Source organism: Physeter macrocephalus, chromosome 18 (assembly GCF_002837175.3).
Source record: "Physeter macrocephalus isolate SW-GA chromosome 18, ASM283717v5, whole genome shotgun sequence".
NCBI classification, from domain to species: Eukaryota; Metazoa; Chordata; class Mammalia; order Artiodactyla; family Physeteridae; genus Physeter; species Physeter macrocephalus.
Window position 1 is genome coordinate 80602420 of NC_041231.1, and position 20729 is coordinate 80623148.

The 20729-nt window shown below is 40.8% G+C and overlaps 1 protein-coding gene across 1 annotated transcript in view; it reads right to left on the reverse strand.

The window, feature by feature from the left end:
* The window catches only part of PTCHD4 (patched domain containing 4), a 194353-nt gene extending 175094 nt beyond the window's left edge, over positions 1-19259 (reverse strand). The window contains exon 1 of the mRNA XM_007127389.2: positions 18834-19259. Within this exon, the coding sequence (XP_007127451.1) occupies positions 18834-19259 (426 nt within the window). The remainder of the gene's footprint in view (positions 1-18833) is intronic.
* Between the last annotated feature and the right edge of the window lie 1470 nt (positions 19260-20729).

The window sequence follows — 20729 nt, forward strand, 5'->3', positions numbered from 1 at the left end:
GACTTCAGACTATATTACAAGGCTACAGTAATCAAGACAGTATGGTACTGACATAAAAACAGAAATATAGATCAGTGGAACAGGATAGAAAGCCCAGAGATAAACCCACACACATATGGTCACCTTTTCTTTGATAAAGGAGGGAAGGATATACAGTGGAGAAAAGACAGCCTCTTCAATAAGTGGTGCTGGGAAAACTGGACAGCTACATGTAAAAGTATGAAATTAGAACACTCCCTAACACCACACACAAGAATAAACTCAAAATGGGTTAAAGACCTACATGTAAGGCCAGACACTATCAAACTCTTAGAGGAAAACATAGGCAGAACACTCTATGACATAAATCACAGCAAGATCCTTTTTGACCCACCTCCTAGAGAAATGGAAATAAAAACAAAAATAAACAAATGGGACCTAATGAAACTTAAAAGCTTTTGCACAGCAAAGGAAAACATAAACAAGATGAAAAGACAATCCTCAGTATGGGAGAAAATATTTGCAAATGAAGCAACTGACAAAGGATTAATCTCCAAAATTTAGAAGCAGCTTATGCAGCTCAATATCAAAATAACAAACACCCCAATCCAAAAATGGGCAGAAGACCTAAACAGACATTTGTCCAGAGAAGATATACAGAATGCCAACAAACACATGAAAGGATTCTCAACACGACTAATCATTAGAGAAATACAAATCAAAACTACAATGAGGTATCACCTCACACCAGTCAGAATGGCCATCATCAAAAAATCTACAAACAATAGATGCTGGAGAGAGTGTGGACAAAAGGGAACCCTCTTGCACTGCTGGTGGGAATGTAAATTGATACAGCCACTATGGAGAACAGTATGGAGGTTCCTTAAAAAACTACAAATAGAACTACCATACGACCCAGCAATCCCACTACTGGGCATACACCCTGAGAAAACCATAATTGAAACAAAGTCATGTACCACAATGTTCATTGCAGCTCTATTTACAATATCCAGGACATGGAAGCAACCTAAGTGTCCATCGACAGATGAAAGGATAAAGAAGATGTGGCACATATATACCATGGAATATTACTCAGCCATAAAAAGAAACGAAATTGAGTTATTTGTAGTGAGGTAGATGGACCTGGAGTCTGTCATACAGAGTGAAGTAAGTTAGAAAGAGAAAAACAAATACTGTATGCTGCCACATATATATGGAACCTAAAAAAAAAAAAAGTTTCTGAAGAAACTGGGGCAGGACAGGAATAAAGACACAGACGTAGAGAATGGACTTGAGGACACGGGGAGGGGGAAGGGTAAGCTGGGACGAAGTGGGAGAGTGGCATGGATGTATATACATTACCTTATGTAAAATAGATAGCTAGTAGGAAGCAGCCACATAGCACAGGGAAATCAGCTTGGTGCTTTGTGACCACCTAGAGGGGGATAGGGAGGTTAGGAGGGATACACAAGAGGGCGGAGATATGGGGATATGTGTACATGTATAGCTGATTCACTTTGTTATAAAGCAGAAACTAACATACTACTGTAAAGCAATTATACTCCAATAAAGATGTTAAAATAAATAAATAAATAAATAAATAAATAATAAAATAAAATAGACCCCAATAAAAAGAACAAAGCTGCTACAAATCACACCTGGCAAATTTCCTGTTGGGAAATTCAATTTTCGTCTAGCTATGTACCCTGATAAATGCCCTGGATAAAAACTAAATGATCATTATAAATTTGTGTTGCCTTGGTAATTGAAACAGTTGCATGCACCCTTGCTCTCTTACCTTTGTCTATGTACTCTTAGAGGAGCTAATACAAAACTCTGGAGCCTGACCAATGGAAAAATTTGAAGTTTGGTAATTTTGATATTTATATCATGTGGGATCAACCACTCAAGCAGCCTAGATTAAAACGAAAGTTTCTGCAATCATTGCACATTATAAATTCTCATTCGAGTCCCACCATCAGTAATCTTGGTTGAATTGAGAATACAGGTGTAGAGTAGCACATAGGGACCCCGTCTTGTATGAAGAAGAATACTGTCTCGTTAAGATGTAAAATAAGCATTATGGTTAGAATGTTACCTCTTTCAGGGCACAGAAATAAAATTTCTAAGATTACTAGTTACCTGAAAAAGCATTAATGAACTGCTGTGGAACACTGTTGTAGGAGGGGTGCATTCTGGAAGATTTAACACAGCTTCAAAAATAATATGAAAATCCCAGATGAGCTTAGGACAGGTCTAGGACAATTTGGACTAAAATAAGTTACTAAATAAATAGCCAAGTGTGAGAATAGAACCATTAATGAGAAATATTTATCATCAAGGGATTGTTCAAAAGTCACCTATTTTCTGGCAAGTGCTTCACCATTTGCATCATTACCTTCTGATTTCTGAGGAAAATATTTTTTAGAGCGGTCAAAATATTTCACTTGAAAAATGAATTATGTGCGTGAATGACACAGGCATGACAATATATAAAATGTTGAAAGGCTGATTTTGCTTAAGGGAGCTTCATAAAATTCTCCCAGGGAAACCTATCTTTCCCGTGTTACCAAAATGAGGAAAAATCAAGTCAGCAAATAGCATTCTCTCTCCAGCTTCTCCTAAAGCTGTGGAGGACGGCTTCTGTAATTTAGCAGGCCTTTTCCCTCCTTAGTGCCAAGGACTAGGTTTTGCAATATTACCTTGAGGATTTACTATCCCAGCGAGGCTGTTTCTGACTCTCCAAAATGAGGAAGATGAATTATTTAACAACCAGGAAGCACCAGCTGTGCTCTCTCCCAAATGTTGAGCTTCTCCCACCAATGGAATTTACAATTGAAATAGGTTTCTAATCTAAAATGGACTCCAATTTTGACAAGCGAACAAGCCTGGAGAGTTTCCGCTCAGTGGAGAAGACATATTAGTGAGCATGTCCTTCATGGCTTTCACTGGGCATCCTAGAAATTCTCCAGAGATTAGACCCTGGCATCCCACCAAGTGGGCTGAGTACTCCTGACATGGAGGGCACATGCTCCAAGGCCACTGAAGAAGAGGATTTACAACTTGCAATATGAGGGATTTAGGTTAGATAAAGACTACTTTCCTGATGGTCTGTGTTACAGGAGGAGAGCATTCGAGGAGAACTCTTTGCCTCAATGTTCCAAGAATTAGAGTACTAGTTCTCAATGGGGAGCAATTTTGAACCCCAGGGGAAATCTGGCACTGTCTGGAGATATTTGTTTTTGGCTGTCACAACTGGGGAGAAGACGATACTACCAGAGTCTACAAAGGGCAGGGATGTTGCTAAACATCCTGTGATGCGCGGGACTGCCCCACGACTAAGAATTATCAGACCCAATGTCAATAGTACCTAGAAAACGTACACATTTTTTCAGTTCTCTTAAATGTTGGCATACTCAGGGGGTCCTATAATTCACTGTTTCAAGAGGGCTTTCTATGACTCTAATAAGCCTATCAGGGCCAGTTCTAGGAAAGAAAATAATTCTCCTCATTTGTTTAATGCAAACAAAAATGCTGACTTACCACCCAAGTGGGCACACTCTAAAGACTCGTTCTTCTTTTGTCTCAAGTGCCTCTTATGCTTGCATATATGCTTTATTTTTGCTGGCTAAGTAATCCCACAATTACCTTAACAGTTACCATCACTTGGAGAGAAAAACCTGAAGGTAGGATGATTTGGGGGGGTCATGGAAAGTTCCACTATCCAACAATCTTCTGGCCAGGTTTTTTCATTTTGATATTTCTTGGCCCATACCCCATAACATATTCCTCCTTTGTATTCATTTTTTAAGTCTATAGCATTATTGGTATTTTATGGTGACTTCATAACCTTCAGAGTAACTGTTCATGGCAAAATATTTCCCTGTTTATGGAGAGCAGCTCTCCACTGACCTCAATTTTAATAAATACATTTAAAAATAAAACATTTGTTATCAATTGAAATAAGAACCCCTGAAAGACTTCTCCCACCAATATAGAGTATTTGTTTTTATTACAGAGCCCTGGAGGAGGCTGAGTCTGATGTAGCACCAATTCTGGATTATTTGGTGCTCTGAATCATTTTGAACTAAACTTTAAGGTTCAAGTTACCACACTGTACTGCTAATTTTCCATTTACTTGTCATCCTTCCTCACTAGACTGTATGTTTCTGGAAAAGAGGATCTATAACTGATCTCTGTAACTCCAGTGCCTAGCCCAGTGTCTGAAACAATATAAGCACAGAATACGTCTCTATAGGGAAAAGCTATTCAATGGGATAAGGCAAATATGGAGAGGAGAATATTTGGAGCAGGGAAGATACTTGTATACCTTTTGAACACAACATAGGTGTTTAAGACTCAGGAGACCTCAATTTCCCAAAACTTAAAAGTTTGCTAAAAACACAAAGGGTATGTAGTTGAGAATGAGGTCTATGTGTAAGAAATTATTCAGCCAAAGAGAAGTACAAGAGAATGTAATAACCATTTTCAAGGTCACAGGTAGAAGACGGTTCAAAAATGATAGTAAAGACCAGGTTTCTTCTTTACTGAAGTAAGAACAAATAGAAATAAATGTTTTAAATAGATAGGAGAAAAAATTTTCTTCTGGAGAGACATTAAATAGTGAGTAGTTTATTGAAGCAATTTATATATAACAGGGCTTTCCGAAACATGTAGATTGGATAACCTTCCCAAATCTCTTTCAGCGAAGGCTTGTAAAAATATATGCACATAATATGATGATTATGTCAAACTCCTTTAAGGCATGTCACAATTACTTAATCCTTTTTTTAGAACAGTAAATAAAAGAAAGGTCAATTCCCTATTTTATATGGTTCTGCAAAATATGAGTATGGATTCCACTCTGTAAAATGCTTTTACTTTTTGCTAAAGATAAAATATTTAATATAAAGGTGATAGTGGGGTACCAAATGTTTGGCTTTCTTTTTGTAATGTATAATTTCCCGTTACTTGTGGCCAGTAGTGTACACCACATCATTCATATTGACTAGAAAACATCCTTTCACCTCACTGTATCAAGTGATTTATAACTGCCATTTAAAAATAATAAGGTAGGGAGTATAAGATTTGCGAACCCACTGGGATGCTAATGGAAGCTTTCTACTGACCCAAGAAGGGCACTAGATTGTTACGGCTCCTACATAGTTGGAACTACTTTAAATATTCATTGCACTTTAATGAACATACTTTTCCTTTAATTAGACACTGTGTTAATATTGTTTTAATATGAATGGACTTGCCACACTGATCTGGGGACTCCAGGGTCTGTTTGTGAATGAGTTAGAATGTCTCAAGCTTGTTAAAATTAGAGGTAGTTAGCCTTCCCAGAACTCATTTATGTAGAAAAGTATAATATTATTTTCACTGATGAAAAGATAGAAGGCATGGGATTTGGCTGAAGATTAAGTAAATTTTGGCTAAGACTGGGAGTATTTTGAAATTCTTTAATATGATGCTTTTAAAACGCAATATGGGACAATTAAAAAGCCAAATAGTTAATTCACTTAATCCTTCATTCATTCAACACATATTTCTTTATCTCCCTACTACGTGCTTATCGAAGGAATGGGCTAACAATGAATAGTATTAATGAATGGTTACAAAGTAGTAAACACTGACTATCTCAGGATATGAAGGAATTTAGGTTATCTTGATGGAAATCAAGGAGCTAATAACAACTTAATAAGAATTGAAAATCTATTTCAAGTCCTAGTATTATACTATACGTCTTTGAGCTATCAAGATTTATTACCTTTGGCCCTATCACCATAATAATAAATATTTACCATGTGCCTACAGGTTTTCTTATTAATCTCCTGGCAGAAATGTATTAAGAAAGGATGCCTTTTAAAGTGTCAAGGGATATATTTTCCCAATGACTGGCAATCCAGGACATCTTTGGAGCAGAGCAAATTGATTAAGACATCATATTTCTGGCCAATCAATATCCGATTAGGGAATTACAGGAGAGAATGAAGTTGTTTATTTTAGCTACAGAGCTCCTATGGAGGCAGCTTACCTGGCAGGGGTACTGCGACTGCTTACGTCAGGGCAAATGCTCTCTTTCTGAGACCCCAGACTAAGCCTTGAAGTGGAGGTTCAAAGGAAGTGGTATTATTCCCTTGTCCTCTCATCCTATGAATCTGCAAAGGAGCTCGGTAGGATGGGGGGAATCTTTTTCTGGTCTAAGGTCCCTCAGTGTTTCTCAATCTGGTTATTCACTGGAATCATACAAAGAGCTTAAGAAAATACCAATTCTCAGGCCCTTTCTCCAGAGCTTCTGATTCAATTGGTCTGGGGAGGGACCAGGCATCATATAATTGGAAATTTCCTGAAGTGTTCCTTTTGAGAATCATGGAACTATACCAGGTGAAAAGCAGTAAAATTACTTTGTAATAGGATAAGCCACAAGGTACCCTTAGAAGCTTACTCTTGGATGTGGTCCTTAACAACACAATTTACAGCATTTTGGAGTTGATCTATAAATAAATCAGGTCCTTCTAATTTCTATCCAAGGTTTTTCTTGGGACACCTGCTCCCCTGGAACTTGTTGACCTATATTTGTATCTTGCTTTCATAAGTTCATATACTTATGAAAATGACATTTTAAATCACATAAGAAAATGCTCTTTTCCTTCAGCTTCTGTTGACAAGCCAGAATATTTTCCATTTGTCTGTTAAGGATTGTGGAAATCAGCTTCGAAAACACTGTCCTAGATATACTCTCAAGATAACAATAAATGAACAATTAAGTAAATTATGCCATAGTCACTTGCCAGACTTCTGAGCTATCAAAAAATAATTATTTAAATTCTTATAAAAAAATGAAAATAAATCGGATCAAAAAAGACTTGCACTCTATATAACAACTATGTACTTTATAGTTGAAGACTGGAAATAAATTGTTTATAGAATTGGTGAGTGGGATTGTGAGTGATTTTTCACTCGGTGTTGTTATGATGTTGGATTTAGATTTAAAAATTGTTACCATTTATTAAGAAACCACTAAGTGCCTGAAAGTTTTAAAATCTGTAGAGTGGATATTAATAATAATTTTAATGTAACATAAAAGATATTAATAATGCTTTTTTTAACATAGAAAAACTGAGGGGCAAAGACGTTAAATAACTTGTCTAAGGTCATACATCTAATAAATGATAAAATTAGATTCAAACATAGATTTGTCTATTTCCTTTTCACTACCCTCTTCATCATTATTTTATAATTTTAAAAGAGGGGCTCAATCAACAAGAGGCTCCCCTATCTCAACCCATTAAAAACTAGGGCCCACCTCAGTAAAAAACATCTGTTGCTTTAGGCTAAACGGGCCGCATTGTCAATGCTTATAACTTTAACATCATCAATAACTTCAGGGTTCAGAGCTGAGGGAAAGAAGGAAAGTAAAAATCTTATGTTAATTTAGTTATCAATTACCAAAACATTCTTCTATCAGGAAGAAGACTAGTAGGATAACATCAGTTTATAAACAACTTTCTGGGATAAATTAACTAAAAATATAAGTGAACATTGTTTAGCAAGAGACACACTGATAAGATGTGATTAGTTAATAAAAGATGTCTAAAAGCCTAGAAAGGATTCAAGGTAACAATGGTTGAAAAGAATGTACTGATAATAAAAGTCAAGCAGCTAGTACCAGTTTTGTGTGCTATTCCCTTAGAGAGATATGCCCAACTACGAAAAGGGGTCATTAAACTAGTGCAGCCCCTGAGCTTCTCACTCCCCGCTGGGAGCTTAGCAGGGTTCCTGTCTCCAGGTGCACTTCGTGGTGACCCACTGGCCCTGACCTCATGCTCCATTACTCAGGCTTTGCCTCACCCACCCCAGGAATTTGCCCTAGAGAAATCATTCCCCAAATTGCATTGTGCAGGAAGACCTGGATCCTGGGGAGGGAGAAATGACAAGCTAGACTTTTCTCACATTTCTTTTAAACTAGAAATGTGAACAGGAGAAAAAAAAAGAGTATGTGTACATATATGCATGTACAAGTTATATAAATTTACAAAAAAATACTGATTATAATATACACAGGAATGGTGATTCCTCAGTTTACAAATAAAAGGTGCCTTGTAGGTAAATTACAAACCAGAAAGGTTTTCAATGTACTGATGGGTGACTGGTTACCAATATTTAGAATTATTTTTGAGGGTAATTTTAGCAGGTCTGTTCAAGTGATGCTTTTTAAAAGACTGCTATTTTTCTGAGTGGAACATATGTCAGGAGAGCAGGATAAAAGCCTAATAAAAACATATCTATTATTTTTTAAAAAGCTTTATAATCTTGCAGGAAAATAAGATGGGTTCTAAATAGCCCATACACTTATGCTGTTGCACAAACGTTTAAGAGCATGCTTCATCTTTGATTTTAATGCCACATGTCATACATGGAAAGGGTAACCAATCCTGTCTACGGGTTTAGCTTTTGGCTTGCTAATATTCTCATCCTACAAATTTTCACTAATCTGCCACATCATCTATTTCCTCCCTCCCTTCCTACCTTCCTCAAGTAGGACTTCTGTTCTTCTTCACTTCTTTAGCCGATTCCCTTTGTTTTAGGAAATTAATTTCTCTCTCTACCATGACATGAATAGAAATGATAAAATCTTTTACTTTATTTTATGACCTCTAGTATTTTTGCTTATGATGCTCTCAGTCCTACTACATTTAGCATGGGTAGCTAAATAAATATCCCTCTCTCCAATCTAATGATTCTCAAACTTGAGTAACTGATGGACCCTTTTTTTGGTATAGTAAAAAATTTCTTCTCAAACTATAGTACTGATCTAAATTATTTTACTTATGATAAACTGCTGTTTTAATATAGATATGGTTCTGGCTAATGTGGTCAGTTTCTCTTTTAAATTTTTAAAAATTGAGATAGAATTGACTTATCACATTGTATTAGTTTTAGGTGTACAACATAAGGATTTGATATATGTGTGTATTGCAAATCATTACTGTGATAAGTTTAATTAACATCCCTCTTTTAGCAACCTTCAAATATACAATACAGCATTGTTAACGACAGTCATTATGCTGTACATTGTATCCCCAGGACTTATCTTACAACTTACTTTCTTTAATTACATTTCTATTTATGTATAAATATTTTTCATAGATAAAATATAAAACAAAAGAATCTTCTAAATGAAACATTTATCCAGTGCAGTCTTTCATTTCACTAGCAAATAAACACTTGGAACTATTAAAACAATTAATGTAACTTGGGTTTCCTAAGGCCAGAGTATCCATAGGAGGTCATATCAAGAGGAACTTAAATTTCATTTGCTGGAATCCCCACTTGAATAAGACAGAAATTCTGGCCTCCGAAAACTTTTACCCATGCATTTCCTGGAGTCTTTAGAATGTCTTTATTATTTCCCAAATTGGCCTTTATGGTCTGCCTCTTTGGCCCCCTGGCTGATGGCCACTCTTGTGTGTTAGAACTGGTGCTGGTCCCCTGACATTCTGAAGTCTGTGCTTGGGTCTTCGGATGTGATTCTTTGAATTCCCATCATGCTATGTTGCCAGATAAAATACAGTATGCCCAGTTAAATCTGAATTTCAGATAAGCAAAGAATGCAATATTTAGAACATACTTACACTAAAAAAAATTTTTTTTGTTTACCCAAAAGTCAAATTTAACCGGGTGTCCTGTATTTTTATTTGCTAAATCTGGTAATCCTACCAGGTGTTCGAGCTGCCTCTCTGCAGGCTTTCCCCGAGCTGAAGTCACATGTGTGCTGTGTATAGGCGGGGGAAAGAATCTCTCTCTCTCTCCCTCTTCTGGTGGCCCTTTGTTTCCTAAGCCCAAAGGCAATCCTTCTTGTGGCACTTGTATCTCAGGACCACTCATAGAAACAGCTTTCAGTGTCCTTCTGTGGCCATCTTTCTTTAAGGTTTAGGCACAGCCTTGGAACAGCAGGATGGCTGGGATGGGCTTTTATCCTGTCCCCTTGCAATTTCCCCCAAGGGCTTGTTCCACAACCTCCCCTGTACTGGTTGGCTCCACACAGGCAAATCAATGTATGTAGTGAAAGCTACCAGCCCTACTAGGTTCATTAGGCACATACAGCTATATTTTAGCAAAGACTTGCTAAAAGTCTATAATACAAGTTAGACTCTGATTGAGGGAACTGCCTTCAAAGTACCTCTAAAGTGTATAAAAGTGCTTTCTACCTTTGGAAGCACTTAGAGAAGCTCCATGGAAAAAGCAACTTTTAAAAGATGTGAATTTGACAGTGTGAAAGAAATTCCAAGCAAAAGGAACAGTATGAATGAAGGTAAGAAAACAGGAAGGTTGAGGGTGGGTTTACTTCGGTTTGGTTGCAGCATAAGATGTACTACAATCTGAAACTTCAAGTAAAGCTGGAGCCCTGGTCAAGAAAAGTTCTCAATGGCTATGGTCAGGAGTTGATAATGTCTTCTCCAGGCAATGGGAAACTCTAGCAGGATCTGGTCAGAGGAAAATGTAATCAAGAGATGCAGATGATCTTGTTATACAGGCCAGGTTCCAAGTGTGAGAAATTATGTGAGAGAGATTAGATTATTGCCTAGATAAAATAGGTAAGAGGTAATGAAAGCCCAAGGGAGAGACAGTGAGAAAGAAACAAAAAAGAAATTTGAAAAGGAGACCTTGGTCTTCAACCTTGATAATCCATTATAATCATCAGAGGAGATTAAAAAAATTTCAGTGTCCATGACACCTCCTGACTGAGTCAGAATCTCTGGAGATGAGATCCACACATCAGTATTTTTAAAGCTCCTCTCATGACTCCTATACTCAGCCAAGACTGAACACCTCTACTGCAGAAGAGAGGTTCTCATACATCTACAGGAGTCAGAAGCACCTGGAGGGCTTGTGGGACCTACTAGTTTCAGTAGATCTGGATTGAGGTCCAAGAATGTGCATTTCTAGCAAGTTCCTAGGCAATGGGGATGCTCTTGGCCTAAGGGCCACTGTGACATAGAATGAATTAGCTCTTACTGTTTACATGTCTCGGCTGAGTAGGGGTGGTGGGAAAAGAAGAGTTAATCATAGGTGACTGAGATTCTGAGCCCAAGTTAATGACAGAACAGAGATGCCATTCAAAGAGTTAGAGACCTGGAAGAAAATTGGTGTTTGGCTTGAATGACAATATTGAGAGAACACACCATGAAAAAAGACTTTCATGGGAATAATTATAAATATGGGAGTAGTGAGGAGAGTGAACCAGTAAGAGGTAGAGAACCATCAGAGATGTAAGAGGAGAATCAGAATGTCACAGAAGCCCAGAGGGGAGAAAGAGGTCAAGGCTAGCTCTATTGAAAATGACAAAAATATACAAACTCTAAGATATTTCCAGACCCAGTGAACACTGAAACCAAGGTCCCACAGCCTCCTTAACTGTTCTTTGCTGTCCTTAGCAAAGACTAGTAACATTCAGAATGATGATGCTGGAGGCAGCTCAAGCTCTTTGGTGCAAAAATCAGAAGGATCTACACCCCTCATATTCTACTTCCTCAGGAAGTAGAATCAATGACTACCATAGGATAGAAAGATTTTCAGCTTTGAGATTTGAAACAAAAAGGGCTTTTCATCTAATCAAGTGTTCACAAGAAAATCAATTAACCAATTTTAGACAAGGGCAGAATATCAATGCTCAAAGAGTTAAACTGCCAGCACTTAAGAATTTACAAAGAACCAGGTGCTGTTCTAAGTGCTTTAAGGACCAGAGACATCAGCATCACCTGGGAGCCTGCTAGAAATGAAGAATCCCACTCCATCCCAGACCTAGTGAATCAGAATCCGCAGGTCTATCAAGCTCCCCAGGTGACAATTAGAATTTGAGAAGCCCTGCTTTAAGTATCATAAACTCATTTAACCCACATAATGATGGGAAGTCAGGGCTATGATTGAAGGAACTGAGTTACAAAGAAGTTAAAACACTTGTACAAAGTCACAGAGCTAATGGAACAGAATAAAGATGTAAAACTAGACCATCTAGCTCCATACATCCTAATCAAAATTGTGTTATACCAACTCTCAAGAAATTCTCAACACAGCCCTTAGCACCTTCACCATTACATTTTACTTCCATCCACAGTGGCTTTCGTTCAGTGTATCTAAGGTACCATGGCCTCCCCTTCATACTCGTGCTTCTACCATCTAACCCCACCATCTAACCCAGATCTTAGCTCACAGTTACTTCCTCAAGGAAGTCATTTCTAAGAGCCCAAGACTTAGTCTACTACTCTTACAGCACCATGCAATTTTCCTCTAGGATAATCTGTAATAATAAATTTATTTGATTTTTGTCTTTTTTACTAGACTCAAGCTCCTGGAGGGTCACGCACCACATCTGTTTTGTTCCTCACTCAATCTCCAGCGCCCAACACAGGGCCTGACACAGAGCAGACACTTATAGTACATTACGTTAGTTAGTGTATATGAATGACTTTTGAGTCTACTGTACATCTTACCCACGTTAGTTATGACCCGCAGTGACAATCAGAACTGCACAATCTCTCTCTCCATGTAATTAAGAGACCTGGTGAGGTGACAGAACATACCTGAATGTTCAAAGGGCACAAAGAACTTTGAGGCTGAGCCCTAAATGTCCAGGCAAGCCTTCCATCTACCTTGAACACCTGGAGCTGCTTTCAGACCCTCCTGAAGCTATAAGAACCCTTTAAACATGTTTCTGTCTTCCAGAACCTGAGCCATCCTCTGCCTTCAGCCTTTGAGACAGCAGGGGGAAGTAAGAGTGGCACAGATGAAGCCTCTCCTTGTAGGGAGGGGAGCTCTGAAGGGAAAACATCGGCTGTTCCAACACAGATCCTGTAACTAAACGGACCCATTCATTTTAAGTGCTGCTCATCAGGTACCTTTCAGAGGCCCTGAATTCCCCTGAATTACAGAGAATGAGCCTTGATTTCAATGAATGGCTGTGCCATAATAATCCTGTCTGAGAAAGGCATGGATTGCAAAGCCACTTTAAAAATACACTCCACTCTAATTTTATGTTTCATTTTCCCCAAATACCCTTGTGCCTATGTATAGTTCCTATACCTTGTGTTCTCATATAATATTAAGATGATTAGGCTAATGAGGGCTTAATGTTGCTACTATTGTAAAATAACTGTAAAGGGGCTTGAGAAAAAAACTTTGCTGATTTTTTTTCTTAAAGAGATGGTTAGATTTAATCTCAACATTTTTGGAAAATATTGAACGACGGTAGCAGCTTTAAGCTCAACCAGGTGACAGGCCCAACTACAGATGATAAGGATGAGCATTTCCTTAATGTCACAGAAGAATCCTAGAGCTTGAAGCGCATACTGGAGATGGGACTTATCTGATGTCACACAACTGGTCTTCACAGAACTGGGGTCAGAACTCAGGCCTCCTGAATATTTCTCAATTTAGTCTGCATTGTATTATCCCATGCTATCTCATCAATTCTTTTTTCCTGATGCCAATTTAAGACAGAAGTACTCAAGCCTGCCTGGCACATAAGCCCCTGGCTCAGAACCGTGGGTCACCTGACAGGCTTCCCACACTCAGCTGATCCTGGAGTCTCACCTTAATTTGTTCTGAGGTGATGTGAAATAATATTAAAGGTGAAATCATGTGCCAGTGAGGAATTTATTAAACTCTTTGTGGCAAGTTCCATGATAGTCAGATGGTAGGAGTTTGCCCAAACTGGAAGCTTTACTCCTCCCTTGTGGGTGAATAAAGGAAGTGAAGCTTCACTGCACCTTCATCTGGGCTGGTCTCTTGAGTGAGCAAGGGGACCGGTGTAAAAGAGCAGCAGTGGTTTCAGCAGGGACTGGAGATGGCTTGGGAATTATGGCCCTAGTTCTTCCTTAACAAAAAGGGCCGTTGTCACAGAGAATAGTGCAGGATGTACAGGGACCTGATATAGTACCGTGGTTAAGAATATAAACTTCAGGGCTTCCCTGGTGGCGCAGTGGTTGAGAGCCCACCTGCCGATGCGGGGGACGCGGGCTCGTGCCCCGGTCCGGGAGGATCCCACATGCCAAGGAGTGGCTGGGCCCGTGAGCCATGGCCACTGAGCCTGCGCGTCCGGAGACTGTGCTCCGCGGGGGGAGGGGCCACAGCAGTGAGACGTCCGCGTACCGCAAAAAAAAAAAAAAAAAAAAAAAGAATATAAGCTTCAGTGCCAGACAGACCTGGATTTAAATCCCACTTCCAACATGTACTACCTTGGGGACCTCTCAGAAGTCACTTGACCTCCTGGTCTTTAGGTTTAGGTTCCCAACTTACAGAAGGGGAATAAAAATATTCTTCCCGATTCATAAGCTTGTAAAAATGACATGCTGTGTATAAAACACCACATCGGTTAGGACACAAACTGAACGTTCAATAAGGTAGCAATCTTTTTTCCCTTATTAAGAGAGAGAATCAGGAATGTAAACTTTAAATATAAGAGAAGACCCTGACACAGCTGTCTTTTGAGGTTTTAGAATGAATTAGGGAAAGAAGTCTATGGAATAACTTTTCCTGGAAATCTCTGAAAGTAATGCTGGTCTTTACTTTCCATGTTGGCTTAAGTTGCTCTCCCATTGAGATTGGAACTAAATAATTAATGGCAACAGCCTCCAAATTAGGAAGATGTACTCAAAATGTGCCCAAAGAAACACTCTCTTAAGAAGCAGGAAAATCTATCTTTGCTCCTCTTCTTAAATGTGGTACGTTGCAGCACATACACTTCACTTAAACATCTGTTTAGAGGTGTGTATTAATGGGGAGGACAGGCTGCAGAGGAAGCAAATATGCTTCATTTGTTTCTCACCATTTGCCATGGACCACATTTCTCTGTTTCTTCTTTACTTGGCCTTTTTCAGTGGTAAAAATTAAGAACTAGGGACATATGGAAACTGTTACTTTCTTGGAACTAGCAGATGGAAAAGTGAGGTTATCATGGCCTACCTAAGAAGCAGGGAAATATTGCCTGTAACCACTTGAGCCCCCTGAGTTATAACGACAATAATTCTTGGAGTCCAGAGCTGTCCTTGCTTAAGGATTTTGAGTGCCTGTCTCATTTTAATCAAGAGACTGGTTCCAACAATATGTTATGTGTTTAATTTCAAAATTCATTCTGGCTGCATTGTATTAACTTATACAATATGTTTGTTTAAATAAGTAGAAAAAATGGTCCCCGAATTACCAGGGTAAAAAAATTTATAGAAATCTGGAGAGTGTAGAGAATACCTTTAAAGTAAAAGCACATCATAGAATTTGAAAAGTGATGATAACTTTGCAATGTTACAGTATAAATGAACAAATTAATCAACAGACCGACCAATGATGTAAATACTGCCTGCATAGAACTGGACAAGGTTGGGGTGGGAGGTTGTGAATAGTACAGAAGGAATGTAAGACTTGACCTTTGTGCTTACTCAGGGATATAATAATGTAAAGATTATAATGACAAGCACAATTGTAGAGTTCATAGTATATAGGTGTAGGAATTTCAGGTTCTGGTGTCTTTTCTACGCAGCTTTTGAAAATGTGTGTATGTCTCATTTCTTCTGTAGTATTCTAAGCTGACTGCTCCTTTTTTCATATCAGCTTTATCTGAGCCTCTCTTTGGAATTCCATACCAGCAACGTTTTGTGTCCCTGCTTGTCTGGATCACCTTGTCAAGATAATCATGTTTATCAGAAGTTCTAAACCTCTCTGTGGTCAGAACTACTTCGGTGTCTTAATAATATTTGGAAGATGCCCTTCCAATTGCCTTAACTAAGATTTCTGGCTGCTCCTTTCTGTCAATCAGTGTTTATACATCTTCAGACTACCTCCAGGCTCTGACCTACTGCTTCTTTTATGTCAAGAGATTGCGAATTCCTACTCACACTCTCCAGCCCCTGCCATTTATTTTGCATCTTTCCTTAACTATTGGTTCTCTGCCCACCAACAGCATTATCCAGCACTAAAATTTTCCACACTGGCCCGAGTTGGGAAGATCGGTGACCCAAGTATGACAGAGGAAAGCAACATTAATTAGAGGGCCAAAAACTGTGTATATAAAAATTTCTCTCAAATCTCATACAACAGAAGTTCTCAAACTTTATTGTGGGTCAGCATTCTAGGGACACTCTTTGAGTATCACTGTCACACATGAATTAAAATCATTTCCAGATCATATATGATCAAAACAAAAGCCCATCTCACTTTGCTCTGTGCCAGGGAGTTCTTCACCTGAAAGGCCTTGCAGACTCTTTGATAGGATTCTAGGTGTCCCTGGAATTCCACCAATTATATTTTATATTACATTAGCACGTGTGATATTATATCTGGATGCTTGAGAGGGACCATTACTCTCAGAAGATTACCAAATAATTCATTTACCCCAAAATAGCTTAAGGACCCCACTGACAGCATGCAAAGAGAGTCAAGCCAATGCATTTGAGGAGACATTGATATTAGAATGTAGCAGAAGAAGGGCTTTACAGATGAGAGAGCCAGCGTATAATTCTCCTGTTCTTGTTATGGTTAGTAGAATAATTCCACTAGTACTACATGGCCCTTTGTAATCAATTACTCCATTCTTTGATTATCCACTGACTCCGATCAAGATGCAGATCAACCAATCAGTCAGCCAGAAAGTTTAGACAGAGCACCTATTATAGGCCTAGCCTAGTGGACCCAAAGATTGCAGAGTCCCTGCTTGCAGGTAACTCAGGGTGAGGACCCTGACTTCTACGATTAAGCCCATTAGGGTAAGAACCTTGCTTTTCTTGCTCCAGACTGTCTGTGCCTAGAAGAGCACCCAGTAAATCATAGGAACACAACCAATCATTATTAAAGGAGTGAATTAGAGACCTCAGGGGTGTGTATTGTAAATGTCATAATGATACTGCCGGATAAACAAAATGTCCACAGTGGTTGACTGGACAAAGCCCTTACACCTGGAGCGTACTGCTGACTCAAGGAAATAAGGGACTTAACTAAGACTGCATATTAAGAAACTGCAAACTTGCTTCAATAGGGAAAACAAACTGAAGTTTAAATATGTCACAGTTTCAAAATCTTTCTTTACACCAGATGTTTACCACAGGACTCAGTTAAAAGACTGTAGGCGAAGAAGATCACCTTTTCACTGCATCCTTTTCTTGAGCAAGCAATAATGTTGATGGCAAAGGATTCAGGAAATGGAATGCATGCAACCCAACCACATACATTCATCCATCATGCTCCCTTCAATAAGTGTGAGGCAGGCAAGCCCTTACCTAGATTTCAAGCTGATGAATCATCTGTCTAGTTTCACTAAACCCCAAGGGACTGCTCCTCTGAACAAGGGGCTGAAACTCTGTCAGCCTCTGGATACATTTAAACAAGGACAGTATGTTAAAAGGAAGCAGGTTATGGGATTTCCTGAGGAATTCTTAGTTTCTTAGTGCATTAAATCCTCCTTCAATTCAGGAAAAATAGCCTTTTTATCTCAAAAATCCTGAGAAACGTATTTTTAAAATTGTGTACAGACGCTGTATCAAATAAATAAATAGAAATATTAGCAATTTTCTATGTTTGGCCACCCATTCATTGAAACTGGAGTCCCTCCTATTCCATGATCTCCCCAGAAGCACACACACATCCTCATACACATTACAAGAAAGAAAATTCCTTCTTCTTGGGAAACACCTGTCTCGGGAATTCTTGGCTGTGCAGCCTCTGAGCATGCACAGGGTCAAGCATACAAATGGTGCAGTGACTCTTTTGGAAGTCACATTTGTCCCTGAAACTTCAGTCACCTGGAGACTGCATGCCTCATTGCCTGCAGCAGCTCAAAACCTGACAGTGTGGAATGAGTTCAGAAATCTCATCTGAGCAACAAAATCTGAATTGAGAGTTTAAACAGTAACATCTACTTAATGCCGAAATTATCATTCACGGCAACTTTTGCTGACTGTGTATTTTTTTCTTTTGCTGTTGGGCTGTTATAATAATCTTGCTCTGGTTTGGATTGTGTGTGTATGTGTGTGTGTGTGTGTGTGTGTGTGTGTGTGTGAAAGGAAGATAACAGGACTCAGTTAACTAGTACATCAGTTAGCCGCACATCTCTATTTTCACACATAGAAAATTTCTGCTGCTTTTGCTGTGTGAACACACATACACATAATTCCTGGAATCTCTACCCCATTCATACCCACTGCTTTCAGACACACACTCACAGGTCAGCGAAGCACAAACTCCCTACATGTCAAAATCAAGCCAGGTTGAAGATGTAAATAGGTGGATATGGCACCAGGTGGATGTGTAATCAGTAATAAGAAATACATCGAGCCCCAGAATGAAAAGAAATCCCCCAAATTGTTCAGGATTCCCCCTCCCCCTTCCATTCACTGATTTATTAACCCTGAACAAAGATGTAATTGCAGGGTCTCAGAAACTTTTTTTTTCCTTTTTTTTCATTTTTGGCATTTGTTTTGTTTGGCTTTGAATTTCTTAATATCTAGTCATGCCATTTATTGCCTGTTTTCTTCACTCAGTTGCCCATCGTTCCCCCCCCGCCCCAAATAAAAGAAGCATCAGCTTCTGAGTCTTAAGGATGAGACCTCTGCATTTTCTTTGCTTGTTTAGGGCAAGAAATGAAGTGCTGCCTCTTTAACTGGCAGAAGCATGCAGGAGGAGCATACCTTTAATTTAGTGTTGGGATACCTCACTTGCACCCTGGCTGTTGTCTTATTGGAGACGGCAGCCTGCCTGAGATCCTCTAGCACTGAAATAATATCATCCAGCACGCATTTCTTATCCTGATTTCTCAACACACACAGATGGGAAAAAGTATAATTATAGCCCTTGTGGTTCACCTTCATTTCCAGCACGGCTCGGTGGGTCTGCAGGATCCCCTCAGCCTGGAGCAAAATATTGTCCCCGGGTGGGGAGAGGAGGATCACCCTGCCATACCTCCCGGGGGTGTGTAAGTCCGAATAGAGCTGGCTTTTGGACTGGTCCAGGGGGAAAAGGCTGCTGGCCAGGCTGCGCTCGATCTTGGCCAGGCTGTGGCTGGGAGCGACCAGGCGCTCCAGGTCGCCCTCGGGCTGGAAGCGGTTGAGCGCGCCGAGGCCGAAGGTGATGGTCAGGACTGCGGGCACGGTGAGGAAAAAGACCGGGTGCCGGCTCACGCACGAGCCCAGCCTGTGGCAGAACGACTGGAGCCCTCTGCGAAGCACCTGCCGCAGCATCCTCCACCAAATCCAGCTCGCAGGCGCTCCTGGCCGTCTTAAAAAGCACATGTGACATGTGTAAGCGCCGGGCTCCCCCCCTCTCCCCCGTCCCGCCCGCTCCGGGTCTGCCCCTCGCGCCGCCGCCGCCGCCTTCCCGCCCCCTCCGCGCTCACCCCTCACCACTCCACCCGGTCTTTCCCCGGCCCCACCTCCATGCGCTCCTACTACTCTTTCAAACACTGCAGCAAGTTGCAGCAGGGCGGGCAGGTACCCACCGCGCGCGCGGGGGCGGGCGGCGGGCGCTGCGGGGGCCCTCCGGCCCACCCCTCCCCGGCCTCCCCACGGCCCGGCCGCCTCCCGCGCCCCCTCTCACCGCATGAGCAGCGGTCCCGCGGTCTAGCCCTTCATCCCGCTGCTGCAGTCCCACGGCCTCCCTCGCTGGAGGTGGTTCCCCGCGGAGCGTCCCACAGATGTGGATTTCCTCTCCGTCCTGGTGGGGTTCGGCGCCTAACTGGAACCATGTGGCTCGGTGTTGTAAGAAGCAGACATGTGCCCCACGAGGGGGGGCGGGAGGAGGGAGAAGAGAAGGGAGGGAGCGGGGGATGCAGGGGGGGCGGCAGCTAAGCTTTCCCTTTTTAAAGAGGCTGACAGTTATTTTCAGAGTTTTTTTTTCCCTCTTCCCTCTCCACTGGAGTGAATGGAAGAGGAGATGGTGAGGGCGCCGCTGGCCCATTGGAGCGGTGGCGATTAGAGCCTAAGAAGGGGGTTAGGGGTGGGGGGCTGGGGTGGGGGGCGTGGAGGGAGGGACTCGAGGGCTGTTGGCGGAGGCAGACTTTTCGCCTTTCCGGATTCCCTGTGCTCCCTAATTCGGCTTTGTCGGCCCAAGAAAAGGAGCAGAGAGGATGATGCTGCATTTTTAACATACCACAAAACATGCAAAGGAATTCCTTGCAGCGCCTTCCACGCTGTCATTTCCCCAGACTGGGCGACTGCAGCCGAGGCTGCCAGAGACCCCATCTATTGGCGGTGCGTTGGGCTCTAGGGATCCTTCCTTGCTCTGGTGATTGGAGAAGAGGCATTTGCCAATAGCAGTCGCCTGTGGCTTAGGGGTGTGTGTGTGTGTGTGTGTGTGTGTGTGTGTGTGTGTGTGTGTTGGAAGTGAAGATCCACAGACAATATGTGGTTTCTCATAAAATATTACATTCACTTTCTGTACTTTTGAAGTTTAGGACCAAAAGTTCTTAAGGCTTGTTTCAATCTCCTTCCCCCATTTTCCCTTCCACCCCTCATCCCTGAGAACCTGAGAACCTCCATTTTCTCGTGGGAGTGGAACTCCAGAAACAAACGTCTGGGGACACCCATGACAAAATCTTTGAATAAAGAAGGCAAGATAGGTAGGGGGAAACACATTGGAGTCAACTAATGTATGAAACAGAGTCACCTTCACCACATGGGAAAGGAAACTCCCACCAGGTGCAGTTCCTCTCTCCATACCCAACCGTGGGAAGGTGAAGAACCCTTACCTGCAAATCAGATCAA